Here is a 26216-nt window from a genome sequence, read left to right on the forward strand (position 1 = left end):
CATTCTCCTGTGCCAGTTGACAGTACCGGATACGATAGGGTCTTTCAAGAGTCCTGGATAGGTACATGGAGCTTAGAAAAATAGGGGGCACAGTGAGTGGTGCAAGTGAAATGCCATCATCATTATATGACATGGGCAATCACGGTCTTATCCATAACTATCATTGTTCTTGGCAAATTTTTCTACAAAGTTGGTTGGCCCATTGCCTTCTTCTGGGCAGTGTCTTTACCAGGAGGGTGACCCCAGCCATTATCAATACTCGTCAGAGGTTGTCTGCCTGGCATCAGTGGTCGCATAACCAGGACTTGTGATGTGCACCATCTGCTCAGGTGACCATCCACCTACACCCATGGCTTTTCATGATCCTGATCAGGGGGCTAAGCAGATAGTGCAGCTTGCCTGCAGGCTAGCAGAGGGAAAGTGTTCCTTACACCTCCTTTGGTAGAGACATATCTCCTCCCTGCCACCCAGCAGGTGAAATGTATCTGACACAAAAGCCCGAAACAGTTAATACTGCATCAACGTATCCTCATCTGTGACAACTCTTCTGTTTTATGACAAATCTCTAGGCTAGGAATTGTTTGGCCTCTGTCTTTGCACCACTTTGAAAGGCAAATTTAACCAGAGATAGGCCTTCTCTCAGAAAACATGAACCAAACACACTCTGCCTGCTGTATGTGGAGCAGGTGTATTTGAGTTGAAAATTTGGATGTCATTTCCTTTGTAGCTAAAAAAAACGGAGAGAACTGTTTACAGTAGGGTCCAACAGGATTCCTACTGCAGATATAATAGGGTCTTGCATGGATACAATAGGGTCTTGCAAGAGACTCTTACATAGATACATGGAGCTTAGAAAAATAGAGGGCTATGTGGTAGGGAAATTCTAGGTACTTTCTAGGGTAGGTTATGTGGTCGAGCAACATTGTGGGCTGAAGGGCCTGTAATGTGCTATAGATTTTTATGTTCTCTAACCGAGCGTGAAGCTGGATGCAGTCAAGTTCAAGTGATGGATCATTTGAATGTTATGGACAAGTACAAAAAATAATAAATAGTTAAATGGAGCATTGGCCGTTAACTTGAGAGGACAAGATTAACAGTTGTGTTACTATGCAGAGCTGGGTTGGAACATAGTGAACCATTCCAGAGGCCACACCTTAGGAAGGATCCATTGGCCTAGGTGGAGGAAGGGTGATGTAGGATAGACGATTTAACTTATGAAGAGATAGCACAAAAACTAGTGTTGTATTTGTTGTAGCGTGGATAAAATCACGGAGAGACAGAGTCACTGCTAGATACAAAGCAGCTTCTTTATTCGACACAACAAGGTACAGTAGGCATCATACGGACGGAGACGCTTTCCGCAGAAAGGTCTGCTAGCTAAAATGTGGGCTCGATATTTATATGCTAAACACAAAGGCAATCGCTACTTAAAAAGTTACAGACAATGCTTCCTTTTGAAGTTACATACAAACATCACACCTTCGGATTTCATCCTTTCCTTCTGACGCCAACATGTCTGTGTTGGTATCCACAGCCTTTAGTTCAATCCACAATACATTTATTTGGCATTTTACGTGCTAACATAGAAGACAATTAATATTTATAATGTATAGATAAGACTGTTTTACAGCGTTAGTCACCAGAAGCATCTGGTATTTACACCTTTTAGGAAGCCCATTGTGGTGGACTCAATCCACAGTCCTTTGTCAAACAAAGTTAAAATAGAAGTCTGGTGGCCAAAGTAAACAAATCATCTACCCAAAAAGAAATCCACTCTAACAGTATTCGCTGGAACATAAAAGATTCAAGATTCAAAGATTGGTAATCTGAATGAAGTTATTAAAATATTCAGGGAGGATTAATAGATAGGGACAAGTTACTTCTTGCTAGATGGGAAAGTTAGGATGAGGGAGCACGGATTTTAATTTTAAAGCTAAACCTTTCAGGAATGGGGCTGGAAAACATTGTCACGTGCAGGGGGTAGTAGAAATGTGTAACTTTGTTCTGTAAATGGCAATCAGTGCTTAGTCTGGGATCCATTTTAAATTTGAGGTTGGTGTATTTCAGATCTCACAGAGTGGTAGAACACACTTGAGGGCCTGAATGGCCTTTCCTGTTCTGATATTACATAAGACCATAAGACAAAGGAGCAGAAGTGGGCCATTCGGCCCATCAAGTCTGCTCTGCCATTTTATCATGAGCTGATCCATTCTCCCATTTAGTCCCACTCCCCTGCCTTCTCACCATAACCTTTGATGCCCTGGCTACTCAGATACCTATCAATCTCTGCCTTAAATACACCCAATGACTTGACCTCCACTGCTGCCCGTGGCAACAAATTCCACAGATTCACCACCCTCTGGCTAAAAAACTTCTTCGCATCTCTGTTCTGAATGGGTGCCCTTCAATCCCTAAATCATGCCCTCTCGTACTAGACTCCCCCATCATGAGAAACAACTTTGCCACATCCACTCTGTCCATGCCTTTCAACATTCGAAATGTTTCTATGACATTCTTTGACATTACAATGGCCAACAGCATTTGCTTTCCATAGGCAGCAAGGTCAGGGTTGCTACTACAGAAATGGTACAAGGTGGACTAGTAAAATTTTCATTTTAAACTTTAAAAATTTAAATCGGAGCAGCCTAAACAGAATCAACTTTACTATCACTGACCTACATATATCATGATTTTTATTTTGTTTTGTGGCAGCAGTACATTGCAAGACATAAAAATTACAAATAAATAAAGAAATACATACATACATACATACATAGTGCAAAAAGAGGAATAATGAGGTTGTGTTCGTGGGTTCATGGACCATTCAGAAATCTGATGGAAGAGAAGAAGCTACTCCTAAATCATTAAGTGTAGATCTTCAGGTTCCTATACCTCTTCGCTGATGGTAGCAATAACAAGAGGGCCTGTCCCAGATACTGAGGGTTGGATTCTGCTTAGTGATAATGTGTCTCCTTCTTGAAGCACTGACCATTTGAACATGTCCTTGATGGTGGGGAGGGTTGCCCCTGTGATGGAGCTGGTTGAGTCCACAACACTCTGAAGCCTCTTTTGGTCCTGACTGTTGAAGCTTCTGTACCAGATAGTGATGCAACAAGTCAGAGTCTCTCCACTATACATCTGTGGAAATTTGCTAGCCTTTGGTGACAAGCCAAATCTTCCCAAACTCTTAATGAAGTCTAGTAACCAAACCTACAGAAGATATGTTCATGTGACAACCCTTGCCCATTGAAGCAGTAAGCTATGCAAACGTTGCCCCTGTTATCCGATGAGGTCTGACCCAGGGACTGTGGGATCAGATAAAGGAAGGTAAGTGCGTAAAAAGCCCACATCCTATAATGGAGCTGAAATTGATGGATCTCTTGACTCAACCAGCTTATGTTTCCTTTCTAGTCCCCAAGGTCAAATTGAGACTGGTCATATCTTGGGACGTGCCTCATGGAGAGGTCAAGTTGTTGCCCCTGATCGACAGATGTCTCCTATTGCTTTCCTGTTAATGCGAATTCTGACACATGTATCAATGATGCTTGGAACAGTTCAACATCGTCAGGTAACTTGGCCCTTCTCTTCAATGCTAACCCCTTGGCGCCTGAAACTGAGACAGATTTAGGAGCATTCTTGATCCTTGGCAGGTTTGGCAGCTGGCAAAGCGAACTACCGGATTTTGTCTTGCTGTTTTGTGGGCGGGGCTTATCCTGACCCCCATGACCTATTATCTCATTCAAGGTCCTTCGGCTGCACAGACCCCAGCCTTGAGGATCAGGTCAGTACCTACCGGAAAACAGACAAACGATCTTCAAACGAGTATTCTGTCCAGCAATTTTGGGTATAAACAGAACTGGTTTATTAGAATGTCACTCTTTTGGATTCTGTTCATGGTCCTTTATAAAGAAAATAGTTCCTGCCCCCACTAAAAGTATACTATCATGAATTTCTCATAAAATCATCAAGTCCTACCCTACAGAAACAAGCCCTTCGATCCACTTTGGCCACCAAGCACCCATTTTATTCTCCCAGATAACCACCCACTTGGGCCAAGTTATCTGCTAACCAGCACATTTTTGACGTTGTGGGAGGTGACCATGTCGCCAGGAGGAAATGTCACGAGGAGGAAAAGGAAGGTCTGTTTAGTCAGCATCAGGTGTCAGAATCAAACCCGGGCTGTTATCTGTGCCACTCTGTATGAATGGGCTGTGCTCAGATATTGATGTTCTTATTCCCAGGACTTTAAGGTTAAACTATCTTGTACAATATCTTTAAATTCAATTATGTGAGGTCACAGTGGAACTGCATGAGAGCAACTTGGATGATGTGTAGCTCGGGTGGTTGATGCTTGGGTTGAGTTATTCTCCAATTTTGGCAATTTACTTGCAAACATTCAGTAACCATGCAAGGAGACTTCATCAGTGTGCTGTTGATTGGGTGTGTCCTCCAAATGCTTGGACTTTATATCTAAATACTTTTATATACTTATACATGTCCAATCAGCTGATTGATAAGTATATAAAGGCCAAGCATTTGGAGGACGCACCACAGTCGACAGCGCACTGATGAGGTCCCCTTGCATGGTTACTGAACGTTTGCAAGTAAACTGCCAAGATCAGAGAACAGCTGAACTTAACCATGTGTGAGAGTGGTAGGGGTCTTCAACAGTCCACCTTAATATTGTGGATTGTGTTGATTTAAAGCTGATATGCAGAATCAGCATCAGACGCGCTCTGCTAACTGTATATGGCAATCAATGCTTAGTCTGGGATCCATTTTAAATTTGAGGTTGATGTATTTCTAATCTCACAGAATGGTAGAACCCAACCAGAACTGTTGTCATTTGGCATTAAATGGAAGTGAATTTAGGGTCGGGCAAGTTCATTTTCAAAAGCACAGATCCCAGATTTCACGCTCAAATGGGAATCTCTCAGTTTGGTCTGCTGCTAAGGTTCAGCAAGTTTCACCTTGCTGAGGATCTCCGACAGTTCTCAAGAGCCTCAGCTGGAGGTTCGGCCTAGAACAGAACCTACATCCTCTCTGGATTTCATTGGCAATTGTTGGGGTGTAAATATAAAATGGGATAGAGGAGGCCTCTTGTTCAGCTTGCTTTAATAAAGTGTTGTATTGTAGTATTTTTGTTTATTTCTTAAATGAATAAAATTTTTACTTATTTCTTTCTATTTTAATTTTAGAATATCTGAATATCAAAGATGTGTAAATTAACTGTTAACACTTACAACGTTTTTAGCCAGTAAAAGTAGGAAGAGAGCTTTTTTGGATGCCAAATCACTTGGTACGGCTTTTGGAGCAGAACTTAATTGCCAAAATCCTGCTGTTGCTTAGCCCAATCAGTCAGGGTTTAGGACACTTCAAGCCACTAAGTAGTCTCCCTGCAAGGGAATTCTGTAAGCAGCAATCCAGGCAAGGGCACCAGACCAATTCCATTTTGTATAAAATAGAAGTGGCCTTCTTCTAACTACCTTTGCAGATGATCGCACAAATGGTTACACCATTGGTGTCAAATGTGTCGGAGTTCTTGTGGGACCACCTGGAAAAAGACATGGACCAACTCGGAAAGTCACTGGGAAAGAACATTGACGATGTAGCCACCTGCATTCATCTGGTCATCGATCAACTGCTGAATGAGCCTCAAGGTAACAGTGAGAGGACTTGTGCTGAAGTCCCCATAGGATTGTACTGAGTTTCATGTCAAGACAATGGAACAAGTGTCCACTTCTTACTTTAGGATTTCTGGAAAGGGACTTGTTCTACGTTGAGCTCTTTACTCGAGTGTCATTGTGTTTATTTTGTTGTTTAATTTACACAAATGAAGGTTATATGCAATATATCTTAATTTCAGTTTATGTTAACTTATGTTTGTCTTCAGTTTGTACCCTCCTGCAGCTGGAGAAAGTTAATTTAAGCCTTGTGTATGTGTTCCTGTGACAACAATAGCTAAACTTGAACTTTAAGTTATCAGTTGAATATATTGGGTACCAGAGGCATGTCAATAGCCTTGAAACCAACTAAGTAAACCTTTTGAAATATCTCCATTTGTGTCATTTAGTTGCTTTTTGGGCTTTTGATGGTATTTTATGCAATATTGGTAATATCCAGTTTAATCATTTTCTCACAAGTTAAAAAAATATTGAAAAAGTAAAAGATTTGAGTAAAAGTAAGACATTAGCATCCCTTGGAAGGATAAGATGAGATGCGGCAACACCCAGTCCCAACAATATTTGCGAAGGCATTGGGCGAATCCAAGATGCGTGGACCTTTGATGCTGGGATGGGAGGAAGGGAAGGTGAATCAGATTCAGGTTCATTATCACTGACTTATGTCATGCAGTTTGTTGTTTTGTTGCAGCAGTACAGGCCAAAATATAAAAACACTATAAATTACAATAAGCAATATACCTATGAAATAAATAAATTGTGCAAAAAGAGGGTAAAAATAGTGAGGTGCTGTTCATGGATTCATGGACCATTCAGAAATCTGAAGGAGGAAGGGAAGAAGCTGTTCCTAAAATATTAAGTGTGTGTCTTCAGGCTTCTGTACCTCCATCCTGATGATAGCCATGAGAAGTGGGTGATGGGGGTCCTTAATGATAGATGCCACCTTTTGACGGTGTCCTGGGGAGACTAATGCCCATATGGAGCTGGCTGAATTTACAACTTTCTGTAACTTTTGCCAATCCAATGCATGCACCAGATGGGGATGCAAGTAGTCAGAATGCTCTCCATCATAGATCTATAGAAATTTGCTAGTCTTTGAGGAGTCTTTAATCTCCTCAGACCCCTCATGAAGTATAGCTGCTGATGTGCCTTCTTTGTAATTAATTCAATATGTCTGGCCAAGGATAGATTTTCAGAGTTGTTGACACCCAAGAACTTGAAAGTGCACACCGTTTCATAAAGCGCTGACCCCTTGAGGAGAACTGATGTGCGTTCCATCAACTTGACCTTCCTGAAATACACAATTAATTCCTCGGTCTTGCACTAAGTGCAATTTATTGTTGCAGCACCAGTCACCAATCTATCTCACACTTGTGAGGTGCAGGTCGGTCTGAGATATAGCTTACAGAGGAAGATTCCCTGATGGGACTTATTATCAAAAAGGTTAAATCCCATTGCAGTTCTCCTCCCTCAACAGCTCACCTGCAGGAAAAGGTTTATGAATCTCAGCCATTGCCGCATTTCCCTGACACAGGTCCTCAAGTAAGAGGTGGGCAGGTGTTCCAACTTGAAGCTGGCCACGATTGTTTGGCAAGTTCAGACCTGAGTTGCTTGTGGAGCTGTCACTGTAGTCGTGAAGTAGTTTAACCTGGCAAAACACGTCTTGTTTGTGTCAGCTGAGAAAATGTATTTTGATTCATTCAGGCATGACTCGATGGGCTGAATGGACTAATTACTGTCCCATTCTGGTTCTTTGATTCATACAATGCATTTACTGCAATATTCTTCTGAATCTTAAATCAGCCTTTCAAAAGTACATAATTTATATCCTGTGTTTCAGCAAGGCTGCAGTTTAATGTGCCCATTGTAGTTATATATATTTGTTCTCAAAAAAACTTCAGATGTAACTATCCCTTTTTAAATAGGAAAAAATGGGTTTAATGTGATTCATTTTCAGTCAATAGAGATGCAGGTATCAGTCTATAGTAACTGCTGGCGAAAGTGGCGGATGTGGGTTCGATTACAACATTGAAGAGAAGTTTGGATAAGTGGATGGGAGGGTTATGGAGGGCTATGGTCCAGGTGCAAGTCAATGGAACTAGGCAGTGTAACAGTTTGGTATGAACTAGAATAGTGGTCGCCAACCTTTTTAAGCCCAAGATCCCCTACCTCGGCATTAGTGAAAGGCAAGGTCGACCTACTAAATCGTTTAGTCACACGCATGCGCACCAGGCAGAAAAGACCAGCAGGAAAACCCCGCAGCCCGGAAGCAACCTCTCTTTACAAACAGGTTTCCGTAGCGGGAGTATTGCTATATTACCATTATCTTAATTAGTATTACTTATTTTTATAATGCTTACATTACAACACCTCTAATTCTATGTTTCATTATTTAATTTTATTTCAACTCAAAAAATAAATGAATAAAAATTGACTGTTGCACTCAGTGTAATGACTGGGGCTGAATACTTTCTGCTAGTTCCCTGAAATTTGGCTCATAACTACAGCCAGCCAGTCTGAGAGAGTGTGTGAGGTGTCTGTCAGTAAGACAGCTCCTGTACTTAGATTTCATAATTTTCATCGGTTGCAGCACAGCGCCCTCGCAAACCACCTGACAGACTGAATATTTGAATGGACAGTTTCCTTTGTTAGACTGAATGTTGAATCTGCCACGATTTTCAGGTATTTTGTATTGGTAAACTGTTACTGAGACACTAGTATAAGTTTCAGTGGTACGCAAGATAATGACACCACTGTTTTTTGTTTCCCAGTTATTTACATTTGGGGAATGCTGGAATTTAAAGGGGGAGAAGTGTTGTCATGTGAGCATTATAAAGATAAGTTAATACAAATTAGGATAATGGTAATATAGCACTACTCCCGCTATGGAAAGCTGTTTGTAAAGAGAAATTACTTCCGGGTTGCAGGGTTTTACTTCCGGTCTTTTCTACCGCGGTGCATAGTGGGGGAGCTATACACACACGCTCTCTGGGCAGAAAAAAACAGAACTAAAACCCTGCAACCCGGAAACAATCTCTCTTTACAAACAGCTTTCAGTGGCGAGAGTGTTGTTATATTACCATTATCCTAATTAATATTACTTACTTTTATAATGCTCACATTACAACGGTATTTGTGTATTTATTTTTCATTCTTTTTCGGGAACTACTGGTAAAGTCTCAAAGATCAACCGGTCGATCATGATCGACCAGTTGGTGACCACTGGACTAGAATATCCAATGGCCAGTTTCTGTGTTGGAATGCCCTATGACGCTATAGCATACAGAACAAACTTGAAACTAAATTATAAACTCGGTGACTTTTTTCCCAGGACAAACAGCAAAGTGGACTGAATCCCTATCATCAAAGGAAGCTAGAAATGCCTGGGAGAGCCAGTTCATCAAGACTATTATTTCTCCACTGTTAGAGGTTAGTTAAGTTAAACAATGAAAAAATTCTTTCTAATGCCTAGATCGTGTACATGTGTCCATTAATACAACTCAGTTTTCATCATTCAGAATTACACTCATTGCCCACTTTATTAGGCACCTCCAATATGTAATAAAGTGGCCAGTGAATATATTCTGTACGTTTGTGGTCTTTTGCTGCTGTAGCCCATCCACTTCAAGGTTCGTTGTGCTGTGCATTCAGAGATGCTCTTCTGCACACCACTGTTGTAACGCATGGTTATTTGAGTTACTGTCTCCTTCCTGTCAGCTTGAACCAGTCTGGCCATTCTCCTCTGACCTCTCTCAATAACAAGGCATTTTCACTCACAGAAGGGCCACTCACTGGATGATTTCTTTTTTGCACTATTCTCTGTAAATTCTAGAGACTGTTGTGTGTGGATGAAGTACAGGTAGCAACATCAACCAATTTATTGGATTCATCATACACAGGAAACTGTTAAAGAGTATTTCAAAGCAAACGTGAGAAGGAGTGGGGAAAAATGGTGAGAACAGACCACGATCATAGAAAGATGCTCTTTGAGTGCAGAGTTAACTATTTCAAACCACTCATCAGTTACCTATATACTTAAACTAACTATTCTATCATTGCTTAATTAACTTTAGCATATTATTAACTGGCACAGTAGCATAGTGGAGAGCACAACAGCGAATAGGTTTCAATACCTGCTGCCGTCTGTAAAGAGTTTGCATGTTCTGTCTGCATGGATTTCCACCGGGTGCTCCTGTTTCATCCCACAGTCTAAAGACATACTTGTTGGTAGGTTACTTGGTCTTTGTAAATTGCCCCGTGGTGAAAACGGGGGCTGATGGATGGAGCAGCTTGAAGGACTGGGAGGGCTTATTCGGCCCTGTGTCTCACTGAATAGACCTTGTCCGTAACCCAGGCTGTCGATTCGATCTCAGCTTCGTCATCTGATCTAGGCTGCTGTGTTAGTGCAGTACCGTGTGAGGTGGTGCTGTTTTGGTCAGTGTGAATCTGAATCAGGTTTATTATCACTGTCTTACATGCAGTGACATTTGTTGTGCGGCAGCAGTACAGTGCTCTACATAAAATTACCATTCATTACAAAATGAATAAATACTACAATAAAAAGGAATAATGAGGTAGTTTTCAGAGGTTCATGGACTATTCAGAAATCGGATAACAGGGGAAGAGCATTAATTAACAGTGTTAAGCTGAGCACAAACAAGAGAAAATCTGCAGATACTGGAAATCCAAGCAACACGCACAAAATGCTGGAGCAATTCAGCAGGCCAGGCAGCATCTATGGAAAAGAGTACAGTAGACGTTTCGGGCCAAGACCCTTCAACACCTTGCCCTGAAGCGTCGACTGTACTCTTTTCCATAAATGCTGCCTGTCCTGCTGAGATCCTTCAGCATTTTGTGAGTGGTAAACTGAGGCTCTGTCCAGTCTGTAAAAAGGACATAAAAAATACAGTTGCAAAATTAGAAAAGCTTCCAAACCATAATCCATCAACCAGCATCTCTTAAACAAAATATTTAGACATTTCTCTCATCAAAGTTTGCAAGACCTTGCTGTTTAAAAATTAGCAGTCTCGTTGATCTTTGATTTAACGTTGGCTAAGTTTTGTTTTTAATTTGTTGTGAAGAACTCAGATGTTCTGAAAACAATAATGGCACTAAATTAACTCAAGCTCTTTATTTTTGCCTCTCCGAGACTTACTGGCCAGAACATGCTACTTATGAGATCCTCCACAAATTGGTTTTGAGTTATCCAGCGTTCATGATTAAAATTATTTAGATCATCATTTTTTTGGGCAATTTTCTCTTTAAAATATCAGTCTAGATTTTCTGGTTGGTATGTTGCCCATGCTCACCCATGGAAAAGGTCCCGTGTTTAAATTTGTGAATGCCCCGAGGTCAATCTGCTGTCCCAGACTAGGCTGAGTCCCTGAGCACATGTTGTGATGTAGGTGACCGATGTGGGAGCCAGTAACAGCTTCCCATAAAACATTTATAAAAGCTTAGCCAGGTAACTAGAACCTCGCTTGTTTCGCAGTATGCTTGGTCAAATAGTGTGCAGCTTAGCATGCTGTGTGGAAGATTATGATGTGGAAGACAGCCTAATAATTTCTATTGCCTTTACACAATAATTAAATGTAACTTTTCATTCTGAATGAGTCAGACAAAGCACGTCTGAGCTAAGATTACTAGTGAGTTTTGAAAATTCAATGTGACTTCTAAAAATTCTACTCCATTAGCAGTAATGGATAACAGTGTATCCTACCTTCTCTCCCTAAGAATATTTGCTGATGAACATTTAAGTTACTGAATATATAAAGTGGGAAGTGTTCCTCTGTTCTTCTCATCTCCAGAATCTTGACAAAAAGTTGCCAGAAGTAGCCAAGCAGATGAGTTCTGATGACAGAATCGGTGGGAGTCCAATTGTTAAAATGCTGTACGGGGACCCATCGGATTTGCTGACCTTTCCTCGTAACATTCTGGATTGTTCCTCTGCCTGGAAGTGTCAGCGCCGAACATGTATCGAGACCTTCACTCACGTTGTCGAGCAAAAAGGTGGGAAGAAACTGACACCAATTCTGTGGCAATTTCTTCAAAAGGTAACTGAAGTGCTTTTTCGCTCATTTAATCACTAAGGGAGAACAAAACAATAACAAAGCGTTTAATAAATTGACTTTTAAGTGCCAAAGTGGTAGAATATGTCAGAAACTTTTCTCGCCCTTGAAGGACTGCAACACATCAGCCTCACTGCACAGTCTTCAAGTCAGATACTACTGTCACTATAAACGTACCGCTACTCAATCATCTTCGGTTAGTTCCCCAACCACCAGCATTGTGTGGGATTACTGACACTTTCACCACTAAGAGTGGGTGATAATATTGCCCTTGCTAGCTCAGCATATATCCTGTAAAGTAGATTAAGTAAATATTATTTGTCCAAATCCAGTGTTTAAAAGTCCTACTGGTTCTACACTTTGTAATCATTGTCTGTTTGTTGGTGCTCCCTAGCACTCCAGCTGAGATAATTGACACATTAGCATAATTGAATCTCTCATCATCTTAAAAACCTCAAAGGTTCAAAGGTACAATCTAATGTCAGAGAAATGTATACAATATACATCCTGTAATGTCTTTTCTTCATGAAAACGGGAGTGCCCATCATTTTGGAAATACTTAAAATGGAAAAGATGACCTACTCTCGTGAGAATTCAAAAGGAAAAATTTTATCAAATTTGGAATAAATGAATTGAATTTATAACCCCAGAGTGAGCAGATTTTAGATGACTCTCCTAATGGTTTATACTGTTTGTCTCACCAACATAGTAATAGTGTTAATGTCAGCACCCTTGGCTCGAATGCTTACTGTTCTTTTTTTTTGGAAAATGTGGAATTACCGCAAGTAAAGAAAAGATCTAGGGAAATTTTGGACCAGAAAGAAATGGACCGGAAGAGATACATGGACATTAGTATTCAACCACTATCATTAGAATTTTTTATAACTATTATCATTATTTAGTTTAATAGAGTGGAATTACAATTGCACATAAACATCTATTTGAGTGCCTAATTATTTTCTATATTATCTCAATGTGCACTTGGGAATGTACAAATTTACTCACATAAAAAATGGAAAAGGTTATATATGTAAAAAGAAGTTTGTGTATTACTTGTGAATACTTTATCCAAATAACAATAAAATTTTAAAAAAAGAAAACAGGAGTGCCCCAAAGAATGAATGACAGTTAAATGTTAGAACCCCGAAGTCCCCCCCCGCGCGTAAGTAGCAGCGATCAACAATCCTCCCTCCCCCCCACCAGCATAAAAAAGCATCAGCACGGCCACCGAGCACTCAAGCGTGAGCAAAGCAATAGTAAAGACACAGACTTGCAGTTACCCCAAAGAATGGGACCCGCTCTTGAGGTTCCGTAACTGGCCGTTGTTCGTCATGCTAAAGGTTCGGCCTAAGAGTTCAGCTTAAATTCGGAAGCCTAGGATCCCGGGGCTCTGGAGACGGGCGGATCAAGGGTCGGTGTCACAACATTATATACATGTATATAGCTCAATGACAATAGAAGTGACTTGACTTTTAATGTCTTGAGCATACTTAGGAGTAATGTGGTATCTCTGATGTCATGGGTACTAGCACTTCCGGTCTATTTAATCACACTGTCATGTTGGCTGTTCTGTGGTTGGTTCAGGGACTCTCGTATTAAAATACACAATCCCGCACAGAGATTTGAGGAGCAAATTTTATTCTCTGGTGGGAATGTTGCTGAGCATAATGTCTGGGATTGGTTTCAGGACGACTCTCAGCTGCCTTTTAGCCTTTTTTAGCATGCTTTGTGACCGAACCGAAACTTCTGGAAACAGTTGTCAGCCATTACTATTAGGCTGCTTGGAGGCTCGGGGCCAGGGAATGATTCTGTGGAATCATTGTGTCATTCAGTATAGAAATGGACCCTTCACAGGCCACGTTTACTTTGGCCATCAAGTACCCATTGACACTAATTATAATTTTACTCTGCCCTTCCCCATCAACTGCCCCAGTTTCTTCCACTCATCTGCACTTGAAGGACCAATTAAACTACAAACCCACTCGTCTCTGGGGTGTTGCTTGCAAGCCAGAATACCTGGGTAAAATCTGGTGTGGCCACAGGGAAGATGTGCTAACTCCACATGGACAGGACCTTCGATCAGGATGGCACCGGGCCACTGGAGCTGTGACACTCTGCCAACTATCAAAAGGAAACGGTGGCAGAGAGCTGGATAAGGAGGGTCAAGATCCGGGTTTGCTGTAGCAAGGGCTCCTCTTGGGTCCTCTCCTGTCCCACCTCCCACTCTTCCAAGGGCACAGAGTGGTTGGAACAAAAGGAAGGCATTTACTCTTGCTGGCATTGCAGTGTGTTCAGAGGAGGGTCATGAGTATGATTCCAGGAATGAAAATGTTAATATATGAGGAGCATCTGATGGCTCCGTACCTGAACTCACTGGTGTCTAGAAGAATGGTGAGGGGTGGATCTTATTGAAACCTATCGAATCTTGAAAGGGCTAGATAGAGTGTTTGTGGAGAAGATGTTTCTTATAGTGGAGGAGTCCAGGACCAGAGAACACAACCTGAATAGAAAGGACGTCCCTTTAGAGCAGAGATGAGGAGGAATTTCTTTAGCCAGAGGGTGGTGAATCTGTGGAATTCATTGCTACAGATGGCTGTGAAGTCCAAGTCATTCGGTATATTTTAAGTGAAGTTTGTAGATTCGTGAGGGTTGACCTTTTAGAACAGAAGTAAGGAGGAGTTTTTTTTAGCCGGAGAGTAGTGAATCTGTGGAATGCTGTGCCACAGACTGGTGGAGGCCAAGTCCACGGGTATATTTAAGGCAGAAGTTGATGGTTTCCAGATCGGTCAGGGCATCAAAGGATATGGTGAGAAGACAGGTGTATGGGGTTGAGTGGGATCGGGGATCAGCCATGATGGAATGGCGGAGCAGACTTGATGGGCTGAATGGCCTAATTTTGCTCCTTTGTTTTATGGTTATGGGTGATTAGTAAGTGCGTCAAAAGTTACGAGGAGAAGGCAGGAGAATGGGGCTGAGAGGGATAATAAATCAGCCATGATTTATTTATGATGGAACAGCAGAATAGGCTCAATGGGCCAGCTAGCCGTATTCTGCTCATATGTCCTATGGCCTTATCGTTTTCTGTTGCATGATTGCACCTCCCTCCAAATCCAGGTAAAAAAATAATTTTAATGGAGTCTTCTACGCTGATTTAGGGAAGATTCCCTTTGGGTGGGTCCAGAGCTGATTGTACTGCATTGAAGGTAGCCTGTGCCAGCATCTGCCTGGCTCAGGTCAGGTGCTCTGTCTTATAGCCTAGTAACTTGTTCCGAGCTTCATGCCCTCTTCTGGTTTGCTTTTCCTGCGTAGTATGTTTTCAGCCGGTTGCAGTTGATTGTGAAAAGCCAGCCACCATCCAGGACATGTTCTCTTCTTGCTGCTACCATTGGGAAGGAGGTATAGGAGCTAAGTCCTACGTCAGCAGATTCAGGAAGCGTTATTGCTCCTGAACCAGTGTGGATAATTTCACTCACCCCAACACTGAACTGATTCCACAGTCTATGGAGTCACGTTCAAGGACTCTACAACTCATATCCTGAGTATTATTACTTATTTATTTTATCATTTCATTTATCTTTTTATATTTTCACAATTTGTCATCTTTTGCACATTGATTGTTTGTCCATCTTTGTAGTCTTTGATTGATTCTATTGTGTTTCTTTATATCTATTGTGAATACCTGCAAGAAAATGAATCACAGAATAGTAAACACGAGGAAATCTGCAGATGCTGGAATTTCAAGCAACACACAAAAGAGTTGCTGGTGAACGCTGCAGGTCAGGCAGCATCTCTAGGAAGAGGTACAATCGACGTCTCTGCCCGAAACGTCGACTCTACCTCTTCCTAGAGATGCTGCCTGGCCTGCTGTGTTCACCAGCAACTTTTTTGTGTCTTCACAGAATAGTACATGTGTCATACTTAGATAGTAAATTTACTTCAAACTTCAAACATTTTACTTGAGAGAATTCTCAGATTGGACTTTCAGTTGTTGCAAAGTTTAAACAAATGAGTGAATTTTGTGAGATTAATAACGTGCTGTTGTTAAGTACCAGGTCTGACAAAATTGATGCACAGATTATACCATGCTTTGGTCTATTTTGTGACGCTCATTAAATCTTCCCAAAGTCAAATTCACAGTGTTCCACAAAGTCAGCTGAAATGAACGAATTCAATATCCATCAGGTAGTTAGATGATCTGCTTGACCATTTGTTCTGTATTTATTCTGAGTAGCATGGTACTTCCACCAATTGGTAGAGAGCAGCAAGATGGGGAAAATACACTCATAGCTTAAGGTAACTTGTTAGCACAGCTAATATTTCGTAAGAATCCTCAAACCCCGCCCCCCTTTGAAACCTGTCATCACATGAATTTTCACAGAAGCCCGGGAGTTTTAGGGCCAGCATCTCCATCACGGGCCGGCACAGTAGCATTAGCAGTTAGCGTACTGCTTTTGCAGTGGGGTTCACTCCCCGCTGCTGTCTGTAAGGAGATTGTCCATTCTCCCCGTGACCTGCACGGCTTTCCCCAGGTGCTCCAGTTTGCTCCCACATTCCAAAGGCATACACTTAGGGTTAGCGAGTTGTGGGCATGCTATCTTGGCATTGGCAGCACGGCAATATTTGCGGACTGCCTGGCACGTGGTCATTGATTTGATTTGACACAAATGGTGCATTTTACTCTATGTCTTGACATTTTGATGTACATGTGACAAATAAAGTTAATCTTAATCTAATCACTGAGCCATTTTTATTACAAAACATATTTAATTACCTGAAATAATATTACAAAAGACATTTGAGAATGTATCGGGTTCTTTGGTCAGTGCCACAGAATGTCTAAACTGATAACAATAACAGTACGACTCTGAATTTGATATATGTCTTGGCTGTTGTTTTATAGGAGCGTTATATCAAGATGCTTAAGTATTTGCCTGACCTTGTTGAGCTTCAGTATGAGTTAATCAGGAAACTCCAATGCAGCTCAAATGTGAAATCGAAGACAATTTCCCAATTTCTTCAACAATTTCCTTCAGGTAAGAGATTCTTGATTTTATTTTTAATGCTCGCAATATTGATCTGCAATCTAGTATTACTGACATGTCACACAGGGTACGCTGTGCAATAGATTGTTGGAGTAACCTTTTGCTTGACTAATCTGCAAGATGGCAGTCTGTGAAATACAGTCACTGGAAAGCATGGAGTAGATGTCTGGGGTGATTCATTGTGAACGCAGTAGTGCTATTAAAAACCTGTCTAAAGACACAAAGATTATTTTTATGTTTCTAGGTCAACAAGGTCATAAGCACAACTTTGAGAAACGGATCGAGATTTTCTTACAGCTGTGGAATGAGCTGCGACTGTTGCTGGAAAAAAATAGTGAGTGTGTTGTAGCTATTGGCTCCACTTTATTCTGGGTTTCTTTCTTTTGGATTCATGCTGGGTGGTGACACTCTTCCTGACTTGCTGAGGCATCTGACCAAATTCAACAGTGGCCTTCAGTTAGCCAGGGCACCAGGGATTCCAGAATTCTCTGTGCACCTACGTTAATCCAACAAGTGTTGGCTCATGCTCTAAGCATTTGACTAGATACTATAACTAGATACATTTCTGACATTAAGTCCTCTTCTATCACACAACTTGGCTCAAGCTTTGCTTAGTCCTGTTGAAGACAAACTAATCTACACTCAACCAACGCACATAAAAGTTGCGCGTTCACCAGCAACTTTTATGTGTGTTGCTTGAAATTCCAGCATCTGCAGATTTCCTCGTGTTTGCGTTTTTAATCTACACTCACTTTATTAGGTCCACCTGTACACCCGCTCAATGAAAATATTTAAACAGCCAATCATGTGGTGGCAACTCAGGGCATAAGAGCTTGCAGACAGGTCAGGAGGTTCAGTCGTTGTCCAGACCAAACATCAGAATGCTGAAGAGGATCCATGAATGCACAATATGTCGAATCTGAAGTGGATCTGCTACAACAGCAAAAGACCAAATGGGTCCACTCCTGGACCTAATAAAGTGGTTCTGAGTGTACTGTATGCCCACACTGTCACACCGTGTGTATTTATCACTGATCAAGTTGTACTTTTAAATGTTTTTCAGACCCAGCGATTCCAAAACAAGTGTGTCAGGATTTGACTTTTGAGAGTCCCATCGAAGTTCTGTTGCCCCAACAACAGGGTCTGGGGCTTTGTGCCACTGAGCTAACCAAGTTCCTCATTGAGGTTCAAAATAATATCATTGAGGCTATTAGTGAGCGTAAAAAGTAAGTACTTTCCTGCTTTGGTTTCATGTGAATGCTTTAAGGACAATGCGAAGTCAAGCCCCACACCTTCCGCCCATCACCCCCATGAGTGAATCTATATGATATTAGTCTGCTTCAATGCCTACTGAGTGTTTCCCAGAGAGTGCATCAGTCAACATACTTTACTAGACCAAATTCTAATGACTGCTGTCCAGTGAATTAAATGGGATCCCTGAGCTGAACGTTAGCTCTGTTCATCACATGTACATTACATTAAAAAAAGTCAAGTTTATTTTCATTTCACTATATACATGTATACCATCAAACGAGACAGCATTTCTCCGGACAAGGGTGTAAAGCTCAATCGTACACATAACACAAAATAACTTGGGAAAGTAAGGATAAAATCTACAGATGAATTACACACAAAAAAAAACAAAGTAAAGTGCATAAAAACCAGAGACACCACACACCCCGGCCACTCCCTGTTTGACCCGCTGCTGTCCAGCAAAAGGTTCAGGACACTAAACGTCAGAACAAATAGACTGAGGAACAGCTTCTATCCCAGAGCTGTGGCCTCCATCACACCACTCCCACAGAACAATGACTGAAACTGTGAGCACACACATCCACACACAAGGATTCAAATACTTGCACTAACGGCACTTTGTGCATTACTGTGAAATTCTGCTCTTGCTGCAACTTATTTTCTGTTACTTATCTATTTAATACTGTTTTTCTATTACTGTCTTGTTTTTATCCACCGCTTTATTTAATTGGCTGAGAGGAAGCCAAACAGAGTTTCATTGTACCTATGTATAATGACAGTAAAGATCATTCAATTCAATTAAATGTTGTAAGGTACAGAACAGATTAACCGGTGACACTTCGAATGCGATACAGCAGGGAGTTCAGAAGTCTAATGGCCTGAGGGAAGAAACTGTTTCCCATCCTGACCGGTCTTGTTTTTATGCCTCGGAGTCTGCTTCCTGATGGTGGAAAGTCAAAGAGGATGCTGGATGGATGGGTGGGATCCTTAATAGTACTAAAGACCCTGCGAACATAGTGGTAGTGATAAATGTCTCCGATGGTATGGAGACCCCTATGATCCTCTCAGCTGTTCTCGCGGTCCGTTGTGGGGACTTCCAGTCCAATGCTCGGCTGCTCCCATACCAGTTGGAGATTCAGCTTGGTGAGGACACTCCAATGGTGCTCCTGTAAAACGCAGTTACGACGGTTGCAGGGGAGCCTCGCTTGCCTCAGTCTCCTTAGGAAATGGAGGTGCTGCTGTGCTGCCCTGTTCAGGGAGGTGATATTGAGGGACCAGGTGAGGTCATCCGTGATGTGAACGATGCACTTAACTCTCTCTACGGAGGAGCCATACATTTGCAGAGGGGGGTGGTTACAGTGAAATGCTTCTATATGCACCAAATCAAATCAGTGAGGATTGTACCGGAAATGTTGCCATATTTCCAGCGTCAACATAGCGTACCCAGAACTCACTGACTGTAATCCATATGTCATTGGAATGTGCGAGGAAGCCAGAACGCCTGTAGGAAAGCCACATGATCAGGAGGGAAAAATGAATAAAGTCCCTGCAAACAGTGGTGGGAATGAAACCACACTTGGTGCTGTGAAACATAGCACTTGGTGCTAACCGCAAGAGGCATCCGGTGTCCAGTTCTTCCAGGACTCCTACACATGTGTGTTAGGCATGGAAGTCAGAGTTGAGCAGGAGGCCGGGTGCCAGGGCAACCGACTGACTGCGGCCTGATGGTGGAGCACGATGTGCTGAAGAGAGAGACAGGATATACCAATATACAGGCGGGAGCCACAGAGAGCAAGTCCAGCCACTGGGATCTGCCCAGGATAATATGACCTGTTGCTTTTCATCAACATTATCATTTGTATTTAGGAGTGAAAAATAAATGGATAATTTACAGTTTCTTATATTTCCTGGTAGACTGACCATCAACCCAGAGGCACTATTAGATGCACATTTAATTCTCTGCGACCCTGACAAAGACTTCATCCCACTCGTCCTGTCAAACTGCCAGTACACCCTGGAGAAAGGGCAGGAGACATTACCAGAGTACGATATCAGAAACATTGAGAAGCAGCTGATACGACAGTACCTGAAAGGGAAACCTACAATCGTTCATTCGGTAAGCTTGTTTTTGAATGAGGTTTCTGTTCAACTTGGAGGCTCTGATCTAATTTATGTTCACATTTTCCCATTACAGAAGATTCCCAAATTTGTGGCCAGGCGAGAAAGAAATTATTCAACCATCTTTCAGGAGCTGAAGACAAAAATACCTCAGGTATTTATTTTGCTCTAGCAAAACCAGTTTTGCAATCTGGATGCAAGATGGTAGAATTGCAAGAATTAAATGACTTAATCCATTAAGGCCTTGGTGAGACCACACCTGGAGTATTGTGTGCAGTTTTGATCCTCTAATCTGAGGAAAGACATCCTTGCCATAGAGGGAGTACAAAGAAGGTTCACCAGATTGATTCCTGGGATGGCAGGACTTTCATATGAAGAAAGGCTGGATCGACTAGGCTTATACTCGCTGGAATTTAGAAGATTGAGGGGGGATCTTATTGAAACATATAAAATTCTAAAGTGATTGGACAGGCTAGATGCTGGAAGATTGTTCCCAATGTTGGGGAAGTCCAGAATGAGGGGTCACAGTTTAAGGATAAAGGGGAAGCCTTTTAGGATCGAGATGAGGAAAAACTTCTTCACACAGAGAGTGATGAATCTGTAGAATTCTCTGCCACAGGAAACAGTTGAGGCCAGTTCATTGGCTATATTTAAGAGGGAGTTAGATATGGCCCTTGTCACTAAAGGGATCAGGGGGTATGGAGAGAAAGCAGGTACAGGGTTCTGAGTTGGATGATCAGCTATGATCATACTGAATGGCGGTGCAGGCTCAAAGGGCCGAATGGCCTACTCCTGCACCTATTTTCTATGTTTCTATTATTTGCAAGTCAAGGTAGATAGTCTGTAGATTTCTTTATGGTGCAACTGCTTTACTGCACTGTCTAATGGTTTGTTCTCACTGCCACTGATTGGCAAGAGCTCAGCATGTGAGTATATTACCAGCCAATTAGGTGTGCAGTATGTTTGGTTACATGCAGGGTGATGCAATTGGCACAGCTGCTATCTCTTGAGCAAATACTCTACCCCATAGAACTTTGCAGGTGGACAGATACTTCATCTACAAAGACCTCCTGGAACAGAGGGAGGGAAATGGGTTACGTTCTTGGAGTCAAATTGGGTCACCTATGATCTCATTGGATGGTGCAGCAGTATAGAGGGGCCAACTGACCTACACAGGCAAAACCTTCCCCATCACATTCACAAGGAGCGTTGCCACAAGAACACGGCATCCGTATTCAAGGACTCCCTTCATCCAGGTCATGCTCTCTTCTTGCTACAGCCATCGGGCAGGAGGTCCAGGAGCCTTAAATCCCACACCACCAGGTTCAGGAACAGTTATTAACCTACAACCATCAGGCTCCTGAACCAGTGTAGCTCGCCTCACTCACCTCAACTCTGAAATGATTCCACAACCTACAGACTCACTTTCAAGGACTCGACATCTCAATATTATTTATTTACTTTTTTTAATTTGCACAGTTTGCCTTCTTTTGCACGTTGGTTGCTTGTCAGTCTGTGTTACTCATAGGTTTTCATATATTCTGTTGTATTTCTTTATTTTTCTGTGAATGACTGCAAGAAAACATGGTTGGTATATGGAGCCATATACATACTTTGATAGTAAATTTGCTTTGAACTTTGAACTTTACTCCTGCTCTTGTATTGTAATGTCTTTCAGTTTATTCACGTTTGTGTCATGACAGAACATTCTCAATTCTTCTTCTTGTACCATGGAGTAAAATGCAGCTCTCTTTTAGGGAACTTGTGAGCCCTCATGTCAGTCATGGTTAATGAATTCATCCTCACCCTGCTCCGACTTACAGAGGGACAGTGCAGATGACAGCCCCACTTCCCGTCTAGCCCTAGTTCTGGCAACTGGATCCTTCCCATATTTCCTGCATGTGCAAACAGATCCCAGCCCTTGCTCTCCCTCTGATTATTGGTGGTGGTGTTTAGCCAGTGAGTTTATCCATGACAATAAGTTGCTTGCTGTGCAGCATGAAAGTGGGCTTTCAGCACCATATCAACACCTTAACTATTCTATCTTTGTAGTTCAATGATTCCAATATGGATACATTTTATAACCATAGAGTGATTTACTTATTGAGATACAGTGCGGAATCGGCCCTTCCGGCCATTCGAGCCATGCTGCCCAGCAAACCCCTGATTTAATTGGAGCCGATAATTTACAATCACCAATTAACCTAACAACCGGCACATGTTTGGACTGTGGGAGGAAACCAGATCACCCGGAGGAAATCCATGCAATCGTGGGCAGAGCGTTCAAACTCCTTACAGGCAGTGGCAGGAATTGAACCCGGGTCGCCAGTACTGTAAAGCGTTGAGCGAAGGACTACGCCACCGTGCCGCCCTTACAGAGCAGTACAGCAGAGAAACAAGTCCTTTTGTCCGTCTAGTCCATGCCAAACTGTTACTCTGCCTAGTCCCGTCAACCTGCACCTGGACTACAGCACCCCTCCCCATACCCCTCCCATCCATGTACTTGCTCAAACACCTCTTAAATTTTGCAGTCGAACCCACATCCACCACTTCCGCTGGCAGCTCATTCCACACTCCCACCACCCTCCGAGTGAAGAAACTTCGCCTCAAATATTTCACCTTTCACCCTTAACTTCTGACCTCTAGTTCTAGTCTTACCTAACCTCAGTGGGAAAAGCTTGCTTGTATTTTCCCAGTCTATAATTTTGAATATCTCTGTCGACTCTCCCCTTGTTCTCCCGCGGTCCAGGGAATAAAGTCCTAACCTATTCTATTACTCAGGTCTTCAAGTCCTGGCAAAATCCTTGTAAATTTTCTCAGTACTCTTTCAGTCTTAGTGTTAATTCCATTGTTTAAATCTTTACCTATCTAAGGTAAACTGACATACATTAACGGTGCACATATTCTGAAATACAAGCGATTCTGCAGTTGCTGGAAATCCAGAGTAACACACACAAAATGCTGGAGGAACTCAGCAGATAGGATGCCATCTATGGAAAGAAATAAGCGGTCTACATTTTGGACCAAGACCGTTCATCAGGACTGGAAAGGAAGGGGGAGGAAGCCAGAATAAGATGGTGGGAAAGGGGAAGGAGTACAAGCTGGCAGGTGATAGGTGAAGCCAGGGGAGATGGGTGGGGATAAAGTGAGAAGCTGGGAGGTGATAGGTAGAGAAGGTAAAGGGCTAAGGAAGAAGGAATCTGATAGGAGAGTGGAAATGTTGTGGAGTCACAAAACCAATCAGAATGATCGCACTATACTGATCAAGCTAACATGGCACACATCTGTTTCTTTTGCTTTTCTTGTTATTCTGCTTTTAATTGCTCTGCTCTTCTTGGGTATAGTATTCCCAATTGCTGTATTGTCAGCATTCTTACCATATGGACTGGATGTAAGTACTGCATTGCATATCCTGCAGACCTCTTCCATTCTTATCCTCCAGATCAAGAACAAACATCTACTCACTGTACACTTAAGAGTTCCTTTAATTTCATTAAAAATAAATTAAATAGAGAATATTAATCCTTATTTTCCTTTGTGTTCAGGAAATACTGTCACCTTCCCTCAGCACTGCAGTGACGGCATCATTTAAGTCCTATAGTGACATCTGTGATGCTCTGGATATCATTGAGATTGTCGTTGGATTCCTCGCGACCGCAGGAGGAGCCCATGATTACCAGCTTCTTACCTATCTCAAAGAAACCCTACGGATGGATCGTCGAGTCTTAGCCTGTGTCAGCAAGGTCAGTGCTCAAGGTTACTGTTGCAGTTGCTATGCGGAAAACACTGAAGCTCCAAGACAGACACAATGTTTGCCTTTTTGTCTTTAAATTGTCAGAATCAGAATCAGGTTTAATATCACTGGCATTTGTTGTGAAATGTGTGAGCTTAGCGGCAGCGGTACAGTGCAATACATAATATGGAAAAAATAATCAATTATATTTATTATATATATGTATATTAAATAATTACATTAAAATAGTGTAAAAACAGATATAATAAAAGTGAATTTAAACGGACGCAGTATATCACCCCAGTCGACTGGGAGACCGCTTTGCTGAACACCTACGCTCTGTCCGCCAGAGAAAGCAGGATCTCCCAGTGGCCACACATTTTAATTCCACATCCCATTCCCATTCTGACATGTCTATCCACGGCCTCCTCTACTGTAAAGATGAAGCCACACTCAGGTTGGAGGAACAACACCTTATATTCTGTCTGGGTAGCCTCCAACCTGATGGCATGAACATTGACTTTTCTAACTTCCGCTAGGCCCCACCTCCCTCTCGTACCCCAGCTGTTACTCATTTTTATGCACACATTCTTTCTCTCACTCTCCTTTTTCTCCCTCTGTCCCTCTGAATATACCTCTTGCCCATCCTCTGGATCACCCCCCCCCCTGTCTTTCTCCCTAGGCCTCCTGTCCCATGATCCTCTCGTATCCCCTTTTGCCTATCACCTGTCCAGCTCTCGGCTCTATCCCTCCCCCTCCTGTCTTCTCCTATCATTTTGCATCTCCCCCTCCCCCTCCAACTTTCAAATCCCTTACTCACTCTTCCTTCAGTTAGTCCTGACGAAGGGTCTCGGCCTGAAACGTCGACTGCGCCTCTTCCTATAGATGCTGCTTGGCCTGCTGCGTTCACCAGCAACTTTGATGTATGTTGCTATAATAAAAGTGAGGTACTGTTCATGGGTTCTATGTCCATTTAGGAATCGGATGGCAGAGGAGAAGAAACTGTTCCTGAATCGTGTGCAGGAACAATTTCTTCCCCTTTGCCAGCTGATTACGACAGCATTGCCCTTCATGTGCAGAGGACAAAAGCTGGCAGGGTTTGGCAGGCTGTGCACAGGCAAGATGTCCCCTCTGGTGGTGAGGCCTAGAAATTCGGTCTCAGCCTCAGGGCGCTGGGTAAGAAGCTGGTGAATCTGTGGAAGTATCTACCATCGAAGCCTGAGGAGGCCAAGCTGCTAGTTATGTTCAAGATGTCTGGACATTAAAAGCTTCAGTGGGGTAGGGTTTTGATGTTGAGTTTGAGGATCAACAGTGATCTTTTTGAATAGCAGAGCAAGCCTGCCCTTCCCCTATTTTCCTATTCTATGTTCCCAACGTTCCATTGCTGTTTCATTGACTGAATTTCTTAACAGCTGATGCCTCTAACAAAGAGCAGATTGGATAACAACCAGAATTGTCCAGGGGAAGTACTTCGAGACCTCTTCCTCATTTCTCTGAGGGTTTTTCTTGGCACATAAGACCACATTAGTGTCCAGAACCATATCTATCAGACAATAATCCAGTATTGACTAATAAATATGACTTTGGACGATAATGTGGTTTTAGCAACAGGAGTATTCGTGGGCAATGTTCCGTACATATTACAGATAAACAAATTTCTCATCTATATATTACATAATAAACATTTATGCCTTTTAATTAATGAAATAAGCAGCCCCATAATAAACATTCATACTGTTTTCATGTACAGTACCTGCAAAAAGTATTCACCTCCCTTGGAAGTTTTCATGTTTTATTGTTTTACAACATTGAATCACAGTGGATTTAACTTGGCTTTTTTTGACACCGATTAACAGAAAAAGATTCTTTCGTGTCAAAGTGAAAACAGATCTCTACAAGGTCATCTAGATTAATTACAGATATAAAACACAAAATAATTGATTGCATAAGTATTCACCCCTTCCCATCTCCACTTTATAATATGACACACTAGTGCAGCCAAGTCACATAACTAGCTAAATGGAGATCTGTTTTTGGAGATGTATGTTGTGTTAAGGTGTTTCAATTGACTGTAGTAAAAATACACCTGTATCTGGAAGGTCCAACTGCTGTTAAGTCAGTATCCTGGCAAAAACTGCACCATGAAGACAAAAGAACATTCCAAGCCACTCCATGAAACGGTTATTGAAAAGCACAGGTCAGAAGATGGAAACAAGAAAATTTCCAAGACACTGAATATCCCTTGGAGTACAGTTAAGTCAATGAAGAAATAGAAAGAATATTGCACAGCTGGAAATCTGCCTAGAGCAGGCCATCCTCA

General features: G+C 42.1%; 1 protein-coding gene across 3 annotated transcripts in view; it reads left to right on the forward strand.

Moving 5' to 3' along the window:
* The window catches only part of LOC134360308 (E3 ubiquitin-protein ligase rnf213-alpha-like), a 178173-nt gene that overhangs the window by 135830 nt on the left and 16127 nt on the right, over positions 1-26216 (forward strand). For all 3 annotated transcript variants that reach the window (XM_063074524.1, XM_063074523.1, XM_063074525.1), the window contains exons 63-72: positions 3412-3568; positions 5495-5660; positions 9013-9110; positions 11489-11734; positions 16650-16782; positions 17036-17125; positions 17855-18017; positions 19960-20161; positions 20240-20317; positions 23709-23906. In XM_063074524.1, coding sequence (XP_062930594.1) covers positions 3412-3568; positions 5495-5660; positions 9013-9110; positions 11489-11734; positions 16650-16782; positions 17036-17125; positions 17855-18017; positions 19960-20161; positions 20240-20317; positions 23709-23906 — 1531 coding nt within the window. The remainder of the gene's footprint in view (positions 1-3411; positions 3569-5494; positions 5661-9012; positions 9111-11488; positions 11735-16649; positions 16783-17035; positions 17126-17854; positions 18018-19959; positions 20162-20239; positions 20318-23708; positions 23907-26216) is intronic.

Source organism: Mobula hypostoma, chromosome 22 (genome assembly GCF_963921235.1).
Source record: "Mobula hypostoma chromosome 22, sMobHyp1.1, whole genome shotgun sequence".
Classification (NCBI taxonomy): domain Eukaryota; kingdom Metazoa; phylum Chordata; class Chondrichthyes; order Myliobatiformes; family Myliobatidae; genus Mobula; species Mobula hypostoma.